General features: G+C 45.3%; 1 protein-coding gene across 3 annotated transcripts in view; it reads right to left on the bottom strand.

Moving 5' to 3' along the window:
- The window catches only part of TTLL11 (tubulin tyrosine ligase like 11), a 225,520-nt gene extending 209,389 nt beyond the window's left edge, over positions 1-16,131 (bottom strand). For 2 of the 3 annotated variants that reach the window (XM_032306851.1, XM_032306852.1), the window contains exon 1: positions 15,436-15,999. In XM_032306851.1, the coding sequence (XP_032162742.1) occupies positions 15,436-15,873 (438 nt within the window). In that variant the 5' untranslated portion in view covers positions 15,874-15,999. Of the gene's footprint in view, positions 1-15,435 lie in introns of all 3 variants that reach the window. The other variant, XM_032306850.1, reaches the window with a different exon arrangement.
- Between the last annotated feature and the right edge of the window lie 3,852 nt (positions 16,132-19,983).

Here is a 19,983-nt window from a genome sequence, read left to right as displayed (position 1 = left end):
TGCCAGGCACTGAAGAACTCAAAGATGAATAAGACAAGCTCGCTGCTACTGGATTACCCTACAGACTAGGGGAAGAGAGAGACCATCTCAATCAATAGCCTTGCCACCCACCCCTATCCTGTCCCAGGTAGCATCACCTTTCCTGAGGTATAAGACAGCATCCTAACTTATCTTTGTCTCCACTCTGGAGCTCTGATCCATTGTCCAGAGGGATGTTTTTCAAAGGCAGGTGTAAATCCCCTTTTCCCCTGTATACAGGGAATGGTCTGGCCCCTGAGTGCCTCTGGAAGGCAAGCATCAGATTAGAAGCTCCCAGATCAAGCCAGGCTCTCTGCAAGGCCACATCCTCAGGGGTGAACCAGAAGAAAAGCTCCTCAGGGAAAAGGAAAAGAGCCTTCCTTTGGAATGCCTAACCATAACACATGCAAGTCTGGAGTCAAAATTTATACTGTGCCTATAATCTTAAAAGTCTAAGATCAAAAATTTAGTTTTCAGTGCTCTAGGTTAATGGAGCCCTCTGAGCCACAAGGGCACAAGATAAAAATCTTCACTTTAAATTTAGGTCTCAGAGAATTATCGGAGATTAAAGTCCCAAGGGACATGAGCTTACTGTCAAAAAAGAAAGGTCTAGAAATATCTAAATCAGAATCCCAGAAAGAGAGAAGCGAAACAATGGGTAAGACACAATATTGAAGGAGAAAACAGATGAGAATTTTCCAGAATTGATAAAGGACAGCAAACCTCAGAGACAAGAGTCCCAACAAATCTCAAGCAGAATAAATAGAAAAAGAAACCCTCACCCAGGAAGTCATAATGACACGGACAACATAGAAGACAAAGAAAAGATTTTAAAAGCAGCCCAAAGGAAAAAAAAAGACACTTCACCAGCAAAAGAAAAAAAGCCAATGGAGAACTGACCTCTCAGTAGTAAAAATAGAAGTGAGTAAACTGTGGCATGTTCTCAAAGTGCTGAGATCACATAATATCACCTTAGCACTGTATGTGCAGCAACACTATCTTTCAAGAATGAAGGCAAAAGGAAGGTAATTTTGGGCAAAGAGAAACTGACAGAGTTTATTACAAATAGCCCCTTGCCAAAGGAACTTCTAAAAGATTCCTTTCAGGAGAGAGAAAACGATCCTAGAAGGAAAGCCTGAGTTGTGGAGTGTAATAAACAAAGCAAATAAACATGGGCAAATCTAAAATACACCAAAGCTTTGTAGAAGCTGATAATAATGTCTAATTCGTAAATTTCAAAAAAGGATAAAGTAAGAGAGAACTAATACACTGGACAACAAAAGCAGGTAAGTCAGGAGGGATGTGACCAAAGCGAAATATCCTAAGATCCTTATGTTGTTAAGAGGAGAGTAAAGATACTAACTTTAGACTTTGTGAAGTTAGTTATACACATATTAAATTTTCTAGGGTTACCACTAGAAGAAAAAAAAATAAGATGTATAACTTCCAGACTAGTACAGGGGGAAATGGGAAAAGGAAAAGTCAATTTAAAAATATATGAAATCCAGGGCGCCTGGGTGGCTCAGTGGGTTAAAGCCTCTGCCTTCGGCTCAGGTCATGATCCCAGGGTCCTGGGATCGAGCCCCACATCGGGCTCTCTGCTCAGCGGGGAGACTGCTTCCTCCTCTCTCTCTCTGCCTGCCTCTCTGCCTACTTGCGATCTCCCTCTGTCAAATAAATAAATAAAATCTTAAAAAAAAAATATGAAATCCATAATCATAGAGGGAAACACTAATAAAACTCTTCCACGGTCAGACAAAATTAACAGGGCTATAAAATTTGTATAATGCAATCCACAATCTAATCTGATATACATATGTAAAATACTGCATTCAATAACTAGAGGATATGGATTCTTTTCAAAAACAAATAGAACATGACCATTTATAAGGCTATAAAGCCAAAAGCTGGAAAACAGGAAAAAACAAGTAAGGAGAGAGAACAAGAGAAAGAAAGGAAAGAAAGAACATCCTTTAGCCACCATGTTATTAAGATAGAAATTAATAATAAAAAGATAAGCAGAAATAATCTCATAAGTTTAGAACCCCTTAAAAAACCATAAAGCTAAATAACTCACAGGCGAAGGAAAAAATCTTCACAAAATTGTAAACTACATAGAACTAAAAGGTGATTTTTTTTTTTAAATGCTACATACCAAAACTGTGGGTACAGCCAAAGCGGTACTTAGAGGTAAGTTTGTAGTTGTTTGTTTGTTTGTTTTTTGGGTTTTTGTTTTTGTTTTTGTTTTTAGGTAAACTTTATGCCCAAGAAGGGGCTTGAACTCATGCCCCCAAAGAGCAAGAGTCTCATGCTCTACTGACTGAGCCACCAAGGTGCCCCAAATCTGTAGTCTTCTTAGAAAAGAGATAGGCGAAGCATCTAACTTAATGTCAGAAATAGAACAACATAATAAACCTCAAAAGTAGAAGGAAGGAAATCATGAAGAGCAGAAAGCCATGACATAGAAGGCAAAAACAGAATGGAGATTATCAATAAACCAAAAGTTGCTTCTTTGGAAAAACTAATGAAATTGAGATCCATGTAAAGCACCATAAGTGAGTAAGCAAGGGTACTGAGACTGGACTCGGGTGTGTGTGAGTGGAGGGGGTCAGGAAGACTTATGGAAAAGAGGCAGCATGAGCTGAGCCTTGAAGGATGGGTAAGAGTCAGCCAAAGAAAGGAAGGGCACATTCTAAGGAAAAGGGAAAACATAACCACTGTAAAGGGGAATGGCACAGCACAAAGGCTCGAGAGACCCCCCCACAGTGCAGTGTTAGTAGCAGATAAAGTTCAAGGCATGGGATGTATGAAATATAGATAAGTTTAGTGTCAGATATTACTAAAAAATATTCACCTGAGTCTTTACTGTATACCCAATATCATAGACTGAATACATTGATTATATTTTTTAATGCTGGCAACAAACAACTCCACGAGGTACCATTGTATCACGCCCATTCTATAAATAAAGAAACTGAGGTCCCGGGCGCCTGGGTGGCTCAGTGGGTTAAGCCGCTGCCTTCGGCTCAGGTCATGATCTCAGGGTCCTGGGATCGAGTCCCGCATCGGGCTCTCTGCTCAGCAGGGAGCCTGCTTCCCTCTCTCTCTCTGCCTGCCTCTCCGTCTACTTGTGATTTCTCTCTGTCAAATAAATAAATAAAATCTTTAAAAAAAAAAAAAAAAGAAAAAAGAAACGGAGGTCCCGAGCAAAATGTCCCCATGGTTACACAGTGAGTTATTTCAAGCCCGTGTCTGGGTGGTTCCAAAGTCCATGCTACCCTGCATCTCAGGTCGTGGAAGTCTTCCCATGGATCTTTTAAGGAGTCTGAACTTTATTCTTGAGGCAAATATTCAAATCTACCCCGCAAAAAACAAAACTCACTCTTAGAGTGAAAGTGTGGGATGGCGTTACAGCTGCCACTACTCTCTGCCACCAGGATCGAGTCCACTTCATGTGGTGTCCAGAGTCGACGTACCAGTAACAGGCCACACAGCACCGGGCCGACCTGCGTTCCTGAGGCATATTTACAATTACTACCTGGGAGCCAAGCACTGTTCAATGACGAGAACGGGATAAGCACGTGTACTTTTTTTAGCATCTTTACCGAAACACAGTTCACATACCACACAATTCACCCATGTCAAGTGTGCAGCTCAACAGTGTGTAGTACAGTCATGGAGTTGTGCAACCATCAAACAACCGATATTAAGACATTTCCATCACCCCAAAGGGAAATCCTATATTAGCTGCCGCTCCCAACGTCCCCCACCAAAAGCCTCCCCAAGCCGTAGGCAACCACTAACCTACTTTCTCCATACAGATTTCTCTATTCTGAGCGTTTCATATAAATGGAATCACATCACGTGCGGTTGTCTGTGGCTCTGGCTTCTTCCCCCAAGGATGTTCTCAAGGCCCATCCATGTTGTGGCTTGTATCAGTGCATTCCTCTTAAGGGCCAAATTACATTCCACCGTGTGGACAGACCACACTGGGTTTACCCATCAGCTCATGGACATTTGGTTGCTTCTGCTTTTTGCCTATTGTGGATAATGCTACTCTGAACTTAGCATAGTGTTTTTTAGTGAACATACATGTTCGTTTCTCTCAGGAGTAAACAACCACGATGTAGCAATTCTATCTTTAACATTTTGAGGACCTGCCAAACTGTTTGTCAAATGCCTGCACCGTTTTACATTCCCACCAAGAGCGTATGAGGGCCCCAATTTCTCCAAATCCTCACCAACACTGATGATTTGCTTTTTCAGACATCCTAGTAGGTACAAAGCATATTTCACTGGGGTTTTGATTTTCATTCCCCAAATGACTAACGATGGCACGTGACATTTTAATACAACCTTTAATGTGTCCCTTTTTTTCCACATCAGAGATACTTTGACAAAACCTAAGAGACAAAGAAATAACCTATTGAAACTTTCCACAGTTTCATTACCCAACTGTATGTGAAATGCTTAAATCTTAACCCATGAGCAGAAGATCCAGGAGCCAGATGTGGGGAAAGGGACAAAGGTAGAGAGAAAATCAAGCATGTCCACTGAGTAAATTACTTGAAAATTTAAAAGTGGTAAAGCCACATTCTGATGTGGCTATTTTTTTTTAAGATTTTATTTATTTATTTGAGAGAGAGAGTGAGAGAGAGAGAGAGCACGAGAGAGGAGAAGGTCAGAGGGAGAAGCAGACTCCCCATGGAGCTGGGAGCCCAATGTGGGACTCGATCCCGGGGCTCCAGGATCATGACCTGAGCCGAAGGCAGTTGCTTAACCAACTGAGCCACCCAGATGGCCCAAGATGTGACTGTTTTCAATTTAGACATAATAGCTACATAAAAACAGCCCTATCAAAATGCCCTGCCCTGAACTAGGAAAAATTATCAGAACTAGGTTTGGCAAAGATAGAGGAAAGATTCACCTAGTTCACTCTCCTCTCCACTATTTGTCATTACATCTTTCAAAAGCAGCTACTCTCATATACTGTTAAGTAGAAACTGCTACAATTCTTGGAAAGAAAATCAGTGATACGTTCCAGAAGACTGAAGAGATAAATGTCCTTTCACCCAAATATTTCACTTCTGCAAAGTTTAAGAAAATAATTTAAAATGTAGGGGAAAGGACTCCAGAAAATTTTTTCAGAGAACAATCAGTCTCAACAATTACTAACATCAAAATTAATAAATGAATAAATCTCACTGGATAAGATTTTTTAAACAATTAATATGACATTTCTGAAAGTTTTTCTAACATAGGAAACTGTCTAAATTATAATATGGGCATTAATAGTAACAGAGTAACACTATATCAGCTTTGTAAAACATTGACATTAACCACATCAGCTGAAACTTATGCTGAAGAAATGCTGGAATGAAATGCTTCAAAATGAAAAGAGTCATTGCATCTCTGGTAGGACTATAAATTTTTTTCAATTTTCCCCCCAAAATTTTAGTATTTTAAACAATGTGCTTTTTAAATGAAACTAACAGCCAGGCTCAAAGCCCAGTCCTGTACTGATGACTTAGGTAATTAAGTAATTTCCAATGGTCTTATTCAATTCTAGGCAGGCTGGGAAATCATACTCAATTTAGATGGGCAATGTGGTTACTGGAACAAGACCCAGCCCAAGAGCCAGGAGACCCAGTGTCAAGTTCTCAGTTGTATGTCACCTAACACCTCGGAAGGGTGGGAAAGCTGAACCGGACCAGGACTTACTGTGTGGAGGCTCTGGCATGCAGGTTATATATGCTATCAAACATATGCTACTCAAATGGGACAAGCAGCCTATGAGACAAGTATGATGGTCCCTGTGTCAGTACTAATAAATGGGAGGAGTCAAACCCAAATCTAACTCCATTCTATACTGACACCTACCAAATAGAAGTAAGGAAGTCTACCACACTCACTGCATAAAGTTCAAGTCAATTAGATAAATGTATGTAAAAGCTCCACATAAAACGTCTAGCTCTGGGGTACCTGGGTGGCTCAGCTGGTTTGGGCTCAGGTCATGATCTCAGAGTCCTGAGATCGAGCCCCACATTGGGTGTTGCACTGGGCGTGGAGTCTGCTTAAGATCCTCTCTCTTGCTCTGCCCCTTCCCCCTTCCCTCTCTAAGAAAAAGAAAAAAACCCCATCTTGCTCCATAGAAATCTAAGACTCTAAGGTTGTCCACACAGCCTGTTAATCCATTAGAAGTTTAATAGCATCTGAAGATAGAATTCTGTGTGTTTTCTACCCTCTTGGGCCAACAAGTCAATAATAAGAAAGGACTGCTTTTAGTGAATAGGAAGGAGAAAATTTTTAATTAGAATAAGGTAGATTATGCAAGGCAAATGATTATCTATTAGATGTTTAAATAATCAACAGGGGAAAGGCTTAGCATGCATATGAGACCAAACGTAATTATCTGTAATATTTGTAAACCAACAAGAAAAACATCAATATAAGCAAAATAGAAACATAAATGACTGGGAAGATAAATGAACAAAGAATACATTTGGGCATTCCACAGAGGAAGCAGTAGAAGGGACTGGTAAGTATACGGAAAACCCAACCTCACTGACAAGTAGAGAAATGTGAATCAGAAGACCCCATTTTTACCCTACAATTGGGCTCAGATTTAGAAGATGAATAGGAGACGGCACTGCAGGAGGGGACAAGACAGGCACTCTCAACGTTGCTGGTGGCATTTGACGGTAACCATCAAAACACAAAGTGCATACACCGTCGGACCCAACAACTCCTAGGAATTTATCCTACGGAAGTATTTGTACAAATAAACACTTAAATTGTCTGAACAGCGACGTCCCTTGTGCCTTTCTTTGAAATTGCAAGGGAAAAGTGTGGACACAATATCCATCAATAAATTTTATGATGGTATATCCATAACGTGGACTATTAGATTGTTATTAACATGAAATGAACCTACACTTACTAACAGAGAAAGTTGTCCCTGCTAAAAAAGCAGTTGCCAAACACTATACATATTGACTGCAGCATTTAAAATAATGTGTGTTTAAATTTATATATTCTATATGTAACTCTTGCAACTCTACATATGATTCCTTTTGCGATGGTCATTAGCACCGCTCACCGGATATTCTGATTATCCTATTTATGCCATCATGGTAGGACCGCACATGCCCAAGCCCTGGGAATTTAGCCATGCCATGTAACACTGTGCTGAGTGATAGGTGAGCACGGCCACTTCTGGGGAAAAAGTCTTACACAGAGTGCACATTCTCTTCCCCTCGGTGACTCAGAGAAGCAGGCGTCGAGCTGGAAGCATGGGGCTCTGAATAACCAAAATGCGGAAAGCCTCCCTCTTCACCAACCTGCACTGAATCCCTGAGTGTGAGCAAGAAATAAACTTCTGTTGTTATCAAGCCACTGATACATTGTGGTTGCTTATTACTAGAGCACAATTTAGTTATCCTGACACATGCAGGAATAAGAAAAAATTCTGGAAAGATCCATACCGAACTGTAACAGTGGCATTGCCTCTTAAGGAGAAGAGTTAGAAGGAAGGGGATGGGGTGAGGAGTGGAGGTTTGGGATCTGTATATATTTTTTATAACCACACATTGTTTTTGGAGGTTGAACAAACTTATTTATAAATAATCTTAGATGTCCAGAAAAATGACCATTGTTGCTTTCTTAGATCCCAATAAACCACAGTTCTGACACAAAGAGAAATAAAATCTCCCTATGAGCATAAAGAACAAAATAGGAAAACTGTCCTACATAAGAGTTCTGGGCAGATGGACAGAAGGACTTTTTGGAAAAGTGACAGTCTACCGAATAGGGATGATGGGCACAGGAGGAAAACTGCCCTATTCTCCCAGCTCCATGAAGAATGAGGAGGTTTTATTCAGATGACAAGAGAAGCAGATGGGGCTAGAGAAAGAGTCATCAGAACTGCCTGCTAGGACTTACAAAGACATTTCTAAAAATTACTAGATAATGGTTCAAACACACCCAGGGAAAAAACGCGCGCACAAATGGCAGCCAAGGCAGCTGTTACAGCAAGGCACGACTTACGTGACGTGAAAGGAGAGACCGGAGTCCATCTGGGATGGGGAAGCATGATGACTGCTCTCCACCAAACACTAATCTTTGCAGAGGCATCTGAGGGCCCTAACTTGGCTGCAGCGCAGCAACCACGGGAAGGGAGGAGTTCAAAACTAATGAAAGGGCAAGCAAGGTTATTTGCCTGTTCACACCTCCAAGTTTTTGTTATAAAACTTAATGAAGATGTCACAGAAATTCACTGGAGGGAAAGCCAAACAGGTATTCCTACTGGAAACCCAGGCACTTTAAAGATTTTCTGACTTAACCCTCCTTACAGCCCTACCAAGTATGGGATGCTCATTCCTGGAGATGAAGAACCTTTGGCTCAGAGAGGGGAAGCAAGTTGTCTATCCAGGGTCACAGAGTCAAGACTCAAACCCGTGTCTGGCTACGGTCTTTCCAGAGTCAGTGGGGAGGACTGTATGGATGACAGGAGTAAAGAAATCAACCCAGGAAGTCTCCTCCACCCGGCTAATGGGTATATTCATACACACAACCTCAGTCCTCCCTGTGAACTCAAATAGCTACAATAAGCTTCCCACAGTGATGTATTTGATAAATAATACACCAAAGTATGAGGAAGGCACCAGGTTCAAAATGGAGCCTTTAAATTTTTCAGTTAAATTCACAAAGCCTTCAAAGTATAATTGGTTCAAAAAGTTTAAGTCTGTGTTATTTTAAAATTTTTAAATCTAGACTACATCACATTGACATTCATTTAAAATGTTACTGTTCCTTATCCTCAGAGATCTGTGTGTGCTTTGTTATTTGCTATATCCCAAAGCCCAAATATCGTCTGGCACAGAGTTGGTCTCAAATTATTTATGAAATGATTCCAATGAGCTGGTCATAGATGTTCTGGCTTACCAGTAACCTATATACACAGACTAAAATCTACAGTAGTTTCTTTTCTAGTTTTTTAAAAGTAGGTCAAACAACCAATGTCTGTAATTGCTCAAAGGAAGAAAGATGGCTAACATTTACTAACTACTGACAGTGTGAGTTAAGGCAATTTACATACATTCCCTCATTTAATCTCACAAAAATTCTGCAAGTAGGTGTCACTTGACTTGTTAGAGGTCAAGAAATTGAGACTCAGATTCTATATTTAGTACATGATCAGTTGGGTCACATTAGTCATTAGTAGCAGGGATTTTTTTTATTATTATTTATTTTTTTTTAAGATTTTGTTTATTTATTTGAGAGAGAGAGAGATCACAAGTAGGCAGAGAGTCAGGCAGAGAGAAGGGGAAGCAGGCTCCCTGCCGAGCAGAGAGCCCCATGCGGGGCTCAATCCCAGGACCCTGAGATCACAACCCGAGCTGAAGGCAGAGGCTTAACCCACTGAGCCACTCAGGCGCCCCAGTAGCTGGGATTTTAACCCAACAGTCTGAATCCAAAGCCCATGCTAGCTCCAAGACACAACACTTCCCCTCTAGAGAAGGCACTAAACGAGTGGGCAGTTACTACGATAATATGTCCTTTTCAAAGAATAGAATTAAAAGAAAAAGGATACGTATGATTGAATTTTTGCAGTCAACGTCTGCTGATACAAACCCAGAATCCAGAAGGCTATCAAAATTGAGATTATTTACAACAGAGGGTACTTTTACATAACATGGGAAACAGCTCTAGCAATTATCAGCTTAAAAAAAAACAAACCCAGAATTTGAATTTGTACTAGTCATTGAACTTGAGCATGAGCCCCTAGAACTTGTTCTTTGAAGGACTGTTTGAGGTGTTAGTGTGGATTCGTGAAGCTATTGCGCATACCATGTTGTTCAAACAGCAGCTAGTGAGAAGTGATTTTTATGGCCTGACAAGCTCAACGGGCAAAGGAAAAACCGCATGTCTATTGAAAGGAGAGCATGTGATGAATGGGATATAAACCGTTCGTACATGCAATGCTGTTTTCAAAAAATGGAATGTAAATTGCAATGACCATCCTGGAGATGAGAAAGGGAGGGAAGATTTAACTCTCCAGTTTTTCATTTTATACTCCACCTTCTTCCAGAAGGAATGAGATGCAGTGATTCATAGAGCAGGATCACATTCCACAGAGGAGACAGGCTACTCAGCTAGTCAAACGGCACCCAAGTTGCTTCTCAGTCTGTGGGCAGCAACAGACAGGATTTGGAAGGTGCAGGCACCAAAGATAGATGTCAACGTGTTTTATTTTAAGTCCTACTTGCAATACTGCTCTCCTGGATCTGAGCGACTCCACTGTCATTTGAGAGTTATGAGTCAGACAAATGGGAGGGTTAACGAGTGGAGAATTATAAAACACACTGACAAGTGTGCTTTGGAACAAGACAGACCACTGTTTGAACCCTGATTCTCCTTCTTAGTTGCTGTGCCCACCTCAGTGTCTTCAAGCGTTATCGGGGACTAATAATAATAGAGTAACCCCCGGTAGGGTGGATTTTAGCCAAGGATTAGCAAAGAAGACAGCGTAGGATTATTGACCAGTTCCAGGCACAGGCCCTAGATGGTTTTGCCACTTGTTACCTGTGGCCTTGGGCTAGCCCTGCACCAACCTCTTCCTAAGCTTCGGTTTCCTCATCTGTAATTCGGAAGTGATAATAGGATCTACTTCAGGGGTTTGCTGTGAGGATTACATAAAACAATCCACAGTAAATGTCTGATACAATTTTTAATGAACATAAGACACTCAGCACAATGCCTGGCACATAACAGATATTTCGTAAACAGTAACCAATGTTTAATAAACAGTAATATTCTATAAGTTATAAATAGGACAATATAATTAGTGTGTACATATTCGAAGGAAGGTTGGATAAGGTTCAGAAAAACAACTCATGATTTGGGGTCTCTGAAAAAAAGAGCTCCCACTGTAATAGATCTTGGGACAGGCGCTTACGCAAGCTATTGTCAACAAAGATCCTTCTGTTGGATCTCTCAGCGCCCTCGTTCCCATCAGTGAGCCGGTGTCCATGGCACCACTGCGTACATATACACAACCTACATCTCCAGGGAGGGCAGCTCGTAACAATAGTGGCATCTGCTCTCCTTGGTGTCTTTCCCTTAAGGTTTCTTTACTGATGGTGTCAAAACCGCAGAAGGATACACAGGGGATGGGGAGAGAGACTCACACAATTGGAAGAGGACCACACAAGTCCCCACATATTTACTGAGCATCCACCATGAGCCAGGAACCATCTGTCTCTTTCATGTGGCAGCTTCAATAGTGACTCCGTAAACCTGATTTAGCTATTCTCAAATAAACTCTCGCCTTATCTATTAAGTTCACAGAGCTAACGTTTGTGACTTCTCCTTTGAGAGGCAAATTCAACATTGCAGACACAGTTGGATCAGACCAGACCAGACTGGCTAGAACTGAAAACAGAGTCCTCAGAGAGTTGGCGTGGGGCTGAGAGAGTGGGCAAGAGAAGCGGAGTCTATATATGGCAAAGATCCTGTAACCATATTCAGGCAGAAGCACAAGCCTCTTGGTGTGGCCTCCAACGTCCTCCTCCAACGTCCTCGTCCAACGTCCTCCGTGATCCGGCTCCTTCTTCATCCCTCCGGCTCTCCCACACGCTCTCTATGCTGCTCTTCCCATTCTGCGTACGAAAGCTGATCCGTGCTCCTTGCCTTTTTTCCTACTCCGTGGGGAATGGCCTTTACCCCCATTCAACACCCAGACTGGACTGCCATTGTGTGCATGTCTGTCCCTGCTGCTGGAGGGCAAGGAGTGATTCCCATTCACATCTAGATCTGGAACTCCAACCCAGGGTCTGCAGACAGAGATCCAGCAGGAAACAGAGAGAAGTGTCCAGAACTGAAGGCTAGTTTCCAAAGGAGTGTCTGTTTCCAATGCTAGCTCCGCCACTGATCAGCCACATGACCTTGGATAAGTTACCCTCTGTGTACTTCAACTTCCTCTTCCGAAAAATAGAGACAATGAGGCCCTTTATTGGGTTGTTGGGAAAATCAGATGACTGTAGATACATTAAGCACTTAGAAGAGTACCTGGTGCAGGCTAAGAGTTACGTAAGGGGTCATCATAGTCGCTGACATTCACAATCATTGTTGTTAAATGTATGTGTAATAAAACTGAAGGAGGAAGGGAGACCAGGTCCTGTAACCAGGCACATGTTGAATTCACACGCTGGCTACGTGATGCCGTGCTAAGTGGACCGTGTGGCGTGGCCCCTCACTGTACACTCACGAAGGAAATATTTTTACCCTGGTTGGTGTTCATGATCTTATTTCCTACCTGGACTGCCCGCTCACCCCCGCCAAAGCCAGCCAGCTGGGTGGGTGTCCCAAATCCCACAGCTACAGCCCAGCATTCAAGGGACACCATTCAATCCCTCACGTCCCAGCTCCCGGTGGAGATATGTCTGCTCCTAGAACATCAGTGCTGAACGTTACAGGTGATCTTGTCCACCATCACCCCTGTAATAGATGGGGAAACTGAGGCCTAGAGAGGTAGTGTCTGTACTTCGTTAGTACCTGCTTTATATACATTACTAGTCATCCCGTCAATTTTACAGTAGGTACTAAAAATACCATTGTCATAGCTTAAAGCTGGAAGGAACTTCAAGTTTACCTACTCCAGTACTTTTGAAACTCCACATTCTAGGGTATCAGGATGAAATATGAGCTCTGAGACAAGTAGCATCATTTGGTGAATATTTATCAAACATCTACAACGTGTGCCAAGTCAAACACCACTCCCGCCCTCCCAGGAGGACCAGGACCTCACAGACTCATAGGGAAGAGTGACAATAAGTGAATAATCACACATCGAATAGTAAAGTCCTATTGTGGTGAGTGAATTTGTTTTAAAATCTACCAGAAGGAGCAACTCCACCTGCAGTCCAGTGTCTCTCTGAGTGAGAAGGAAAAGGCAGGTTTGGGGTAGAGGGGGCAGTTACAGGTGGTGCCTGGAAACTGCCCCCTACACAGGGTCCACCCGTGCAAGGGCCTCGTGTAGATGAACATGACCATTATGTGGCTGTCATAGGAGAGCCCAGGAACCACTTATCTCGCCCAACTTATCCCCCTTTGATAGACAGGCAGACGAAGAGGCCTAAAGAGCTGAACTCACTTGCCAAACAAGCAGAGGCGATAAACGGAAAGACCATTAAACATGCACATCCCACCATACTGAACTATATGCAAAGTCCCGAATGTGCCTCAGCTAGGCCTATACTATGCCCTCTACCAGAGATACAAAGTCCACAGTCCCTCCGTAACTCCCCACTCCTTTTTGGCACTCAGAACTCAGCTTACATCTCTCTCCTCCAGGAAGCTCTTCTTGGTATGGCCTTCCTCTTCTCCCCCAGCACCTACTAAGCTCTAAGAAGGGACAGGGAGACACACATCACATCATGTGTTCATCCATTCAACAAGTATTTATTGAACACCTACTATGCGCCAAGCACCTGAGGATACAGCAGTAAATAAAACAAAGCCCCTGCCCGCATGGAGCTTACATTCTAATGACGGAAACAGGTAATAAACAACAACACACAATATAGTGTTGAGTAGAGTTTGTAATAAAGAAGAGTAAAGGTTGGAGGAGGGATCAAAGGGGAAGGCGTCTCTGAGGAGGTGGCGTTTGCCCTGACATGGAAAGTGACAGAGTGAGCCATGCAAATAATTGGGAAAAGAGCATTTCAGGAAGCAGGAGCAAAGACGCTATAATCACTGCAATGGGTTTTTCTACTTGTGTTTTATCCCTACTGAACTTAATGTCCTGGAGGCAGAGGTTACATCTTAAGGGTCCTTGATTCCCAGGGTCCAGCATCCATGGCAAACACTCACAGACTGAGTGCATGAACCTGGCATGTATGCCTGCTCGTTTCTGAGTCCTTCTGGCTGCATCTCTCAAGATCTAGTCAGCTTCATGTCTCTCTCTCCCACAGGGCTAAGCTAAGTGGGGCCGGTCAGCCTCGCCTGGTTCTTGTGGCCTGGTTTCAGTCCCTGGATTCTTTTTTCATTAAGACTACGGCATTGACAAGTTCTCCAATTCCATGTTGTTCTGGCCGTCTTATCTCTGGCCCAGACCTGGGCTCCTGCCCAGAACAGGGAGCCCTCCTTGCAGGTTTCCTAGGCATGAAAGTCCTCTGAAACCCCAGCCCCAAGCCTGGGGACTCTGACACTAGTAGAGCGGGGAATGGGAAGTCAGATGCCCCCAATGGCTAACCCTTTCCCACCTGAATCTTGACTTCCCTCCAAACTACATGACTCCTTCCTGTTGGGACGCCAACCTTCTGACCTCATTGATCCTTTCTGTGGCCATCCCTCTGTGTGTTCCAACTTCATAAAACCATTCCTGAATGTCTGCCATAAGCCAAGCATAGAGCTAAGTACCCGAATCTTCATGTTGCCTGCTGAAGATGCCCATTCCATCAGCAGACCATCTGAGTCTAAGGCTCCAGACTTGTCTCCCCTAAATTACAATCCGCCACTCCTGGGACCCTGTTAAATAGCCTTAGAAGCTGAAAATTAAGTCAAATGGCTATACCCAGTCAGCCAACTGCAACAGGCAGCCCTCTGTGTCCCAGCCCCCGCCAGGTCGAAAATGTGTTCAGGGATGAATAACCCATCCCTTCACTCACCCGGGCATCCACCACTTACTGACACGCACTATATGCCAAGGCCTAGAATGTAAAATACAGGTCCTGCCCTGATGATGATGCTGGTGGCGGTGACAGCGATGGAGGAAGAGGGAGAGGAGAAGGTGGTGGGATGAGTTACCATTTATTGCACACTTGTGCCACGCTACAATAAGCAGAGTCCTCTAACGCTGATAGGAGACAGATTATTGGCTTCACTTTACAGGAAGGAAACAGGCTTAAGAGGTGAAACAACTTGCTCCTCGAAGTCGCATACCTAAGTGGCAGGGTGTGCTGAGACCCTAAGTCTGTCTGCCTCCAAAGTACCAACTCCTCAACCGCCGCACAGGAAGTGCTGTACCATGAGAACGTGAATGAAGTGACAGAGAGGGTCCCGGGCCCCGAAGACCCAAAGCTGGTGGAGGAGACAGACACAGAAGCTAAGATCTACAATGTAGGGGAGTGCTGGCGTCTGGGGCGGGTGAGCGCTGATGGTTAGAAGCCAGAGCCGTAGTGTTAGGGGAGCCAGGGGAAGGAGTGACTAACTTGACCCGGAGCGGGCTTCAAGTCTTCGGGAGGAAGTGACTTTGGCGGCTAGGCCTTGAAGGATGAGCACTTGGGAGCCTGGTGCTCAACAGGAGCTCAGCCCTCAGCCCTCAGCCCTCAGCCCTTAGCCCTGGGCCGTGACAGGTCCTCTGAGGACGAACAGTGCACCCTCCCCCCGTGCCCACGCGGCCGGGCCGGGCCTCACCTCCTTCCACTTGAGCTGGCGGATGCTGATCTTCAGGGCGTCCAGGGAGGTCCTGGCCTTGGAGCTGTCCACGGTGACCGGCCGCTGGGAGCAGTATTCGTCCGCCGAGCGGCCCGAGCTCCGCCGGCAGCCCCGGCCCTTGCTCCGGGGCTTCCGGTGCGGGCAGAGGCCCCGCACCCGCGCCGGCTGCGGCTTCGCCAGGGGCAGCGTGGGCGGCGGCCGCGGGGTCACCAGGGCGTCCCCCTCCTCGGCCGCGCGGGGCTGCGCCCGGGCGCGCTCCTTGGACTGCTCCTCCGCCGCCTTGCGCTCCGGCTCCCCGGCCGCGCCGGAGTCCACGCCGACCGGCTCCCCCGCAGCCGCCGCCGGCGCTTCGGCCACGGCCACCGCCTCCGCCTCCCAGCCGGCCGCCAACTCCCTCTCGGAGCTGCCCCGCTGCATGGCGCTCAGGGCCGGTACCAGCGCCAGTGCCACCGCCGCCGCCGCCGCTCGGCCGTCCCGGCCCGCGACCAAACTGCCGCCGCGGCCACGCGCTCCCCTCCAGAGCCCGTTGCCATGATCGCTCAGGCTTTGGTTGACAAGGGCGGGCACCTCCTCGGGACGGGGCCCGGGAAGGGACAATCGCGGCCGGAGCCGCGGCGACCTCATAGGCGGCGGCGCCCACGTGATCAGGCCTGTCACAGAGGCGCGGGCGGCCATCTTGGAAGAGGGCGGAAAGCCGCCTGGCTGAGTCCGGGGGCTGCGGAGGATCTCAAACAAGAGACCCGCTTTCCCCCACCCCGCTACACAGTCGCTGGAATAACAACCTCGGAAGAAGGAGGCAGGACCTCGTTGCGGGGAGGGAACTCCACTATCTGGAAGCACCTCAGTCTGATGCTGGCCGGGACCGGTCCAGGCCCTGGGGGAGCAGGTATCCGCTGAAAGAAGCACCTGCTGGGCCTGGGAGAGCCCCAGACGGAGAAGGGAGGCATCTTTCCCTGCTCTCAGCGCCGCATGGGATGGAGAAGCCCTACGCATTCCCCGTCAAGTGGAGGGCATTAACACCGCTTTTCTTATTATGTCCCTTTTTTTATTGTGGAAAAATAAACATAAAAGTTGCCATTTTAACCTTTTTTTAGGCGTGCCATTCGATAGCATTAAGTGAGTTCACACGAGTGTGTAAAAACCATCACCAACACCCATTTCTGGAGCTTTTTCACCTTCTCCAAATGGAACTCTGTACTCATTAAGCCATAACTCCCCATCCTTCCTCCCCCCAGCTCCTGGCAACCACCACTCTACTTTCTCTCCATGAATTTGACTCCTCCAGGGACCTCATTACATACAAGTGGAATCATACAATATTTGTCCCTCTGTGTCTGGCTAATTTCACTCAGCATAATGCCTTCAGGGTTCATCCACGTTGTAGCATATCTCAGAATGTCCTTCCTTTTTAAGACTGGATAATGTTTTGCTCATGAATCCACCACAGTTTCTCTACCCATTCATCCGTCAATGGACATTTGGATCGCTTCCACCTGTTGGCTGTGGAGAATAATGTTGCTAGGAGCACGGGTACACAAATACCTTTTCAAGTCCCTGCTTTCATTTCTTTTGGGATGAAATATACTTTTAAAGCCAATCCAAGGCGAGGGTTCTCTCCTCTTGCCTTAGGGAGCCACATTTTTTTTTTTGAGGGAATGCAGTTGGGAAGGTGTAACAGCACCCCCAGACTGAAGACATTAACCGTAACTGCACACAGGTGGCCCCTCTTTCTCACTCATATTCTCTGGTCTCTTGTTTCTTTGTTTTGGCTTTGGGATTCCCTTCCTAAATAAACTGCCTTAAAATGCACCAGTCATAAACTCAAGAGGTCCAAACGTCCTTTTAGCAGCAGAGGGCGCTCTCATCTCTTCCTCTGGCGGCCACCGTGGTTTGTTTCAGTGTTTAAGTATAACCTGTATCTGAGTTATCTGGGGTGCTTATTTAGAAAGCAGCTTCCTGAACCCCAACCCCAGGGATTTTGACACAGAATATTTGGGTGGGACTGGGAGTCTGTATATTAAATTAGCTCCTTTGCTGGTGCTAAGGCATCTCGCCTCAACCATTTGATCTAGCCTATGTCAAGTCCTGGGGAGATCCTTGGAGCTGTCCGTGGTACCAAAGAAAAGCCCTCGCCCTTCCCCATTGTCTCTCCACCAACCAACCACCCTCCTCAAATGCTGTCTCTTCTCCTCCAACCCCGATCTCATCGAGAGGTACCGCCTTTCTTCAGTCATCCATGCCAAAATTGCAGCGCCTTAACTTATTCCTCTCCCTGGCCTCCTAAAACCAGTCCATCTCCAAGTCTTACAGGTTTTACACTGAAATGTCTCTCTCCTCTTTCCTCTCTTGTCCATCCTTATTATCATTGTTCCAGTCCAAGCCTTTAGCCTGGACCATGCACCAGCCTCCATGGGTCGCCCTACATCAGATCTCACTCAGATGTCTCCATCTTGGATAAGCTTTCCTCAGTGCCCACAAACAGAAATAGTTACTCTCTCTATCCCTCTACTGACATACATGATAACCCTCTACCATGGTATGTCTGTCACACTACATAGAAACCATCTTAGCCTCCTCCATTAGTCTAAGAAGGAACATGTGTAGCCTGGTCTGATTCATCTCTATATGTCCTTTCCAGGGGTTAGAACAAAGAGGTCCTCAGAAAGTAGTGAGAATGCATACTTTAATAGTTGTTTTCCACTTCATTTCCCAAATCTGTAAAGTCCATTCCATGCAGAGATACTCATATTCATTTGGCCTTGCATCTCAAAAACCTTCTGCCTCAGGGCCTTTGCACATGCCCTTCCCTCTGCCTAGAACACTTTTCTCTAGAACTCTTGCCGACTGCTCCTTCAGCATTTAGTATAAATGATACATCTACAGAGATATCTCTGATTTCTCAATCTAAATCATCCCTCATCAGATGAAATAGTGATGCAAGTGAGAAAAACAGGAAGAATCAGAAGGCAGTGTACAATTAAGTGCAAATAAGGCAAGGAGTAAAAAAATTATTCAGGAGTTCAAGGAATGGAAAATTTACTGTGAACTAGAAAGCTAGATAAGACTTCCTATAAGAGATGAAATACATTGTCATGATGGAGTGACAATCAGAGAGATAGAAGGTACGTGGGGTTGGCATTCCAGAGGCTGTGGGCACGGCTGCCATGTGCAGTCATGCAGGTGATCCAAGCAGCCTCAAAAGGGCTGAAATCCAACTTGTGCTCTGCACCCCCAAGGCTCAGTCATTGAGGTTTTGTCCTCTGGAAGGGGGCGCCTTTGGCAATTGGTTCAAAGGCTCCCAGGGCTATACTGGGAGTCCTATACTGGGAAGGGGGTAAGGAAAAGGCACAGTGCATGTAGATTTGAGCAGTGGCTAATTGCAAGTCTCTTTGGGACCACACTGGTTGAAACACTAGCCTTAGAGGGAGGGAGAACAGGAAAGAAGGCTCACTGGATTTCATTGTCAGATCTCCGAACACTTCCATGAGCTCTGACTCCTCATGAAACTGTGTTAGTGGAAAATCCAACCCCAAGAGCGACTCCTCAAAGAGAAGCCTCAGTTACAGCTGCCAAGGAGCAAGTAGCAGGTTAGACTGAGGCACCCGGACGACCTCTCAAAAATATAAAACTATGTCACAAAGTGGATCCCTCCCGTAGTTCCCTCCTTTTCCTTCCCAGCACTCACCACAGCTTACAGTGGGAGTCTCGCTTGTTTGCTTGTTTGTAGTGGCCTCTCTTGCTGGCCAGAGCCCAAGTGCCCGCAGTAAGGAGCATGTCGTTCTTGCTGACCACTCTACCCTTGGGCCTAGTCTGGTGCCTGGCAGAACTGCTTCCTGAATGAATGAATGAATGAATGAATGAATGAATGGAAAAGAAAACTCAGATAGTCCACAATAAGGAAATAGTTAAGCAAAAGGTGGCAAATGCTGTCAATGACAGCACCAGACGTTTAGGAAAATGTTGATGATGTAACATGAAGCCAGCGAGTGCAAGCATTGTAATTACAATGCTGAGACGTGTTCTGCGCAAACAGGGCCTAGAAGAATATAGAGACAAATGAGAACAGCTGTGGTGCTGGAGGCACGAGATCTTGGTTGCAATTTGCCTCTCGAATTTGGGTAAACTGTATCAACCTTGGGGCTCTTCACATCCTTAGACCCAGAAATCCGTCCCATTTCTCGAGATTTCTGCCATGAATCATAAAGGCAGATGCAACTTTCCATGGTACTGTATTGCCAGGAGTAAACCTCTCTGCCTCAGGCACTGTCCGAAGGATTTCACATACGCCATGTCGTGTGATCTTCACAACAGCCCTGGGGGAAGTCCTGTATGAAACACATTTTACAGATACAGAGAGAAATTGTTACCCCAAGAAGTCACTTGCCCAAGTCACACAGCCAGGAAAGGGTTCCAACTCAGCAAGACGTGACACTAGTACCCAGCTGCCAACACCCACACTCACTCCCACACCAGGACTTTGTGCACAAAAATACACCACATATGGAAGAGAAGGAGAAAAAGGAGAGA

Source organism: Mustela erminea, chromosome 12 (assembly GCF_009829155.1).
Source record: "Mustela erminea isolate mMusErm1 chromosome 12, mMusErm1.Pri, whole genome shotgun sequence".
In the NCBI taxonomy this organism is placed as follows: Eukaryota; Metazoa; Chordata; class Mammalia; order Carnivora; family Mustelidae; genus Mustela; species Mustela erminea.
The sequence above is the reverse complement of the archived record's forward strand: the minus strand, read 5'-3'. Positions and strand labels throughout refer to the sequence as shown.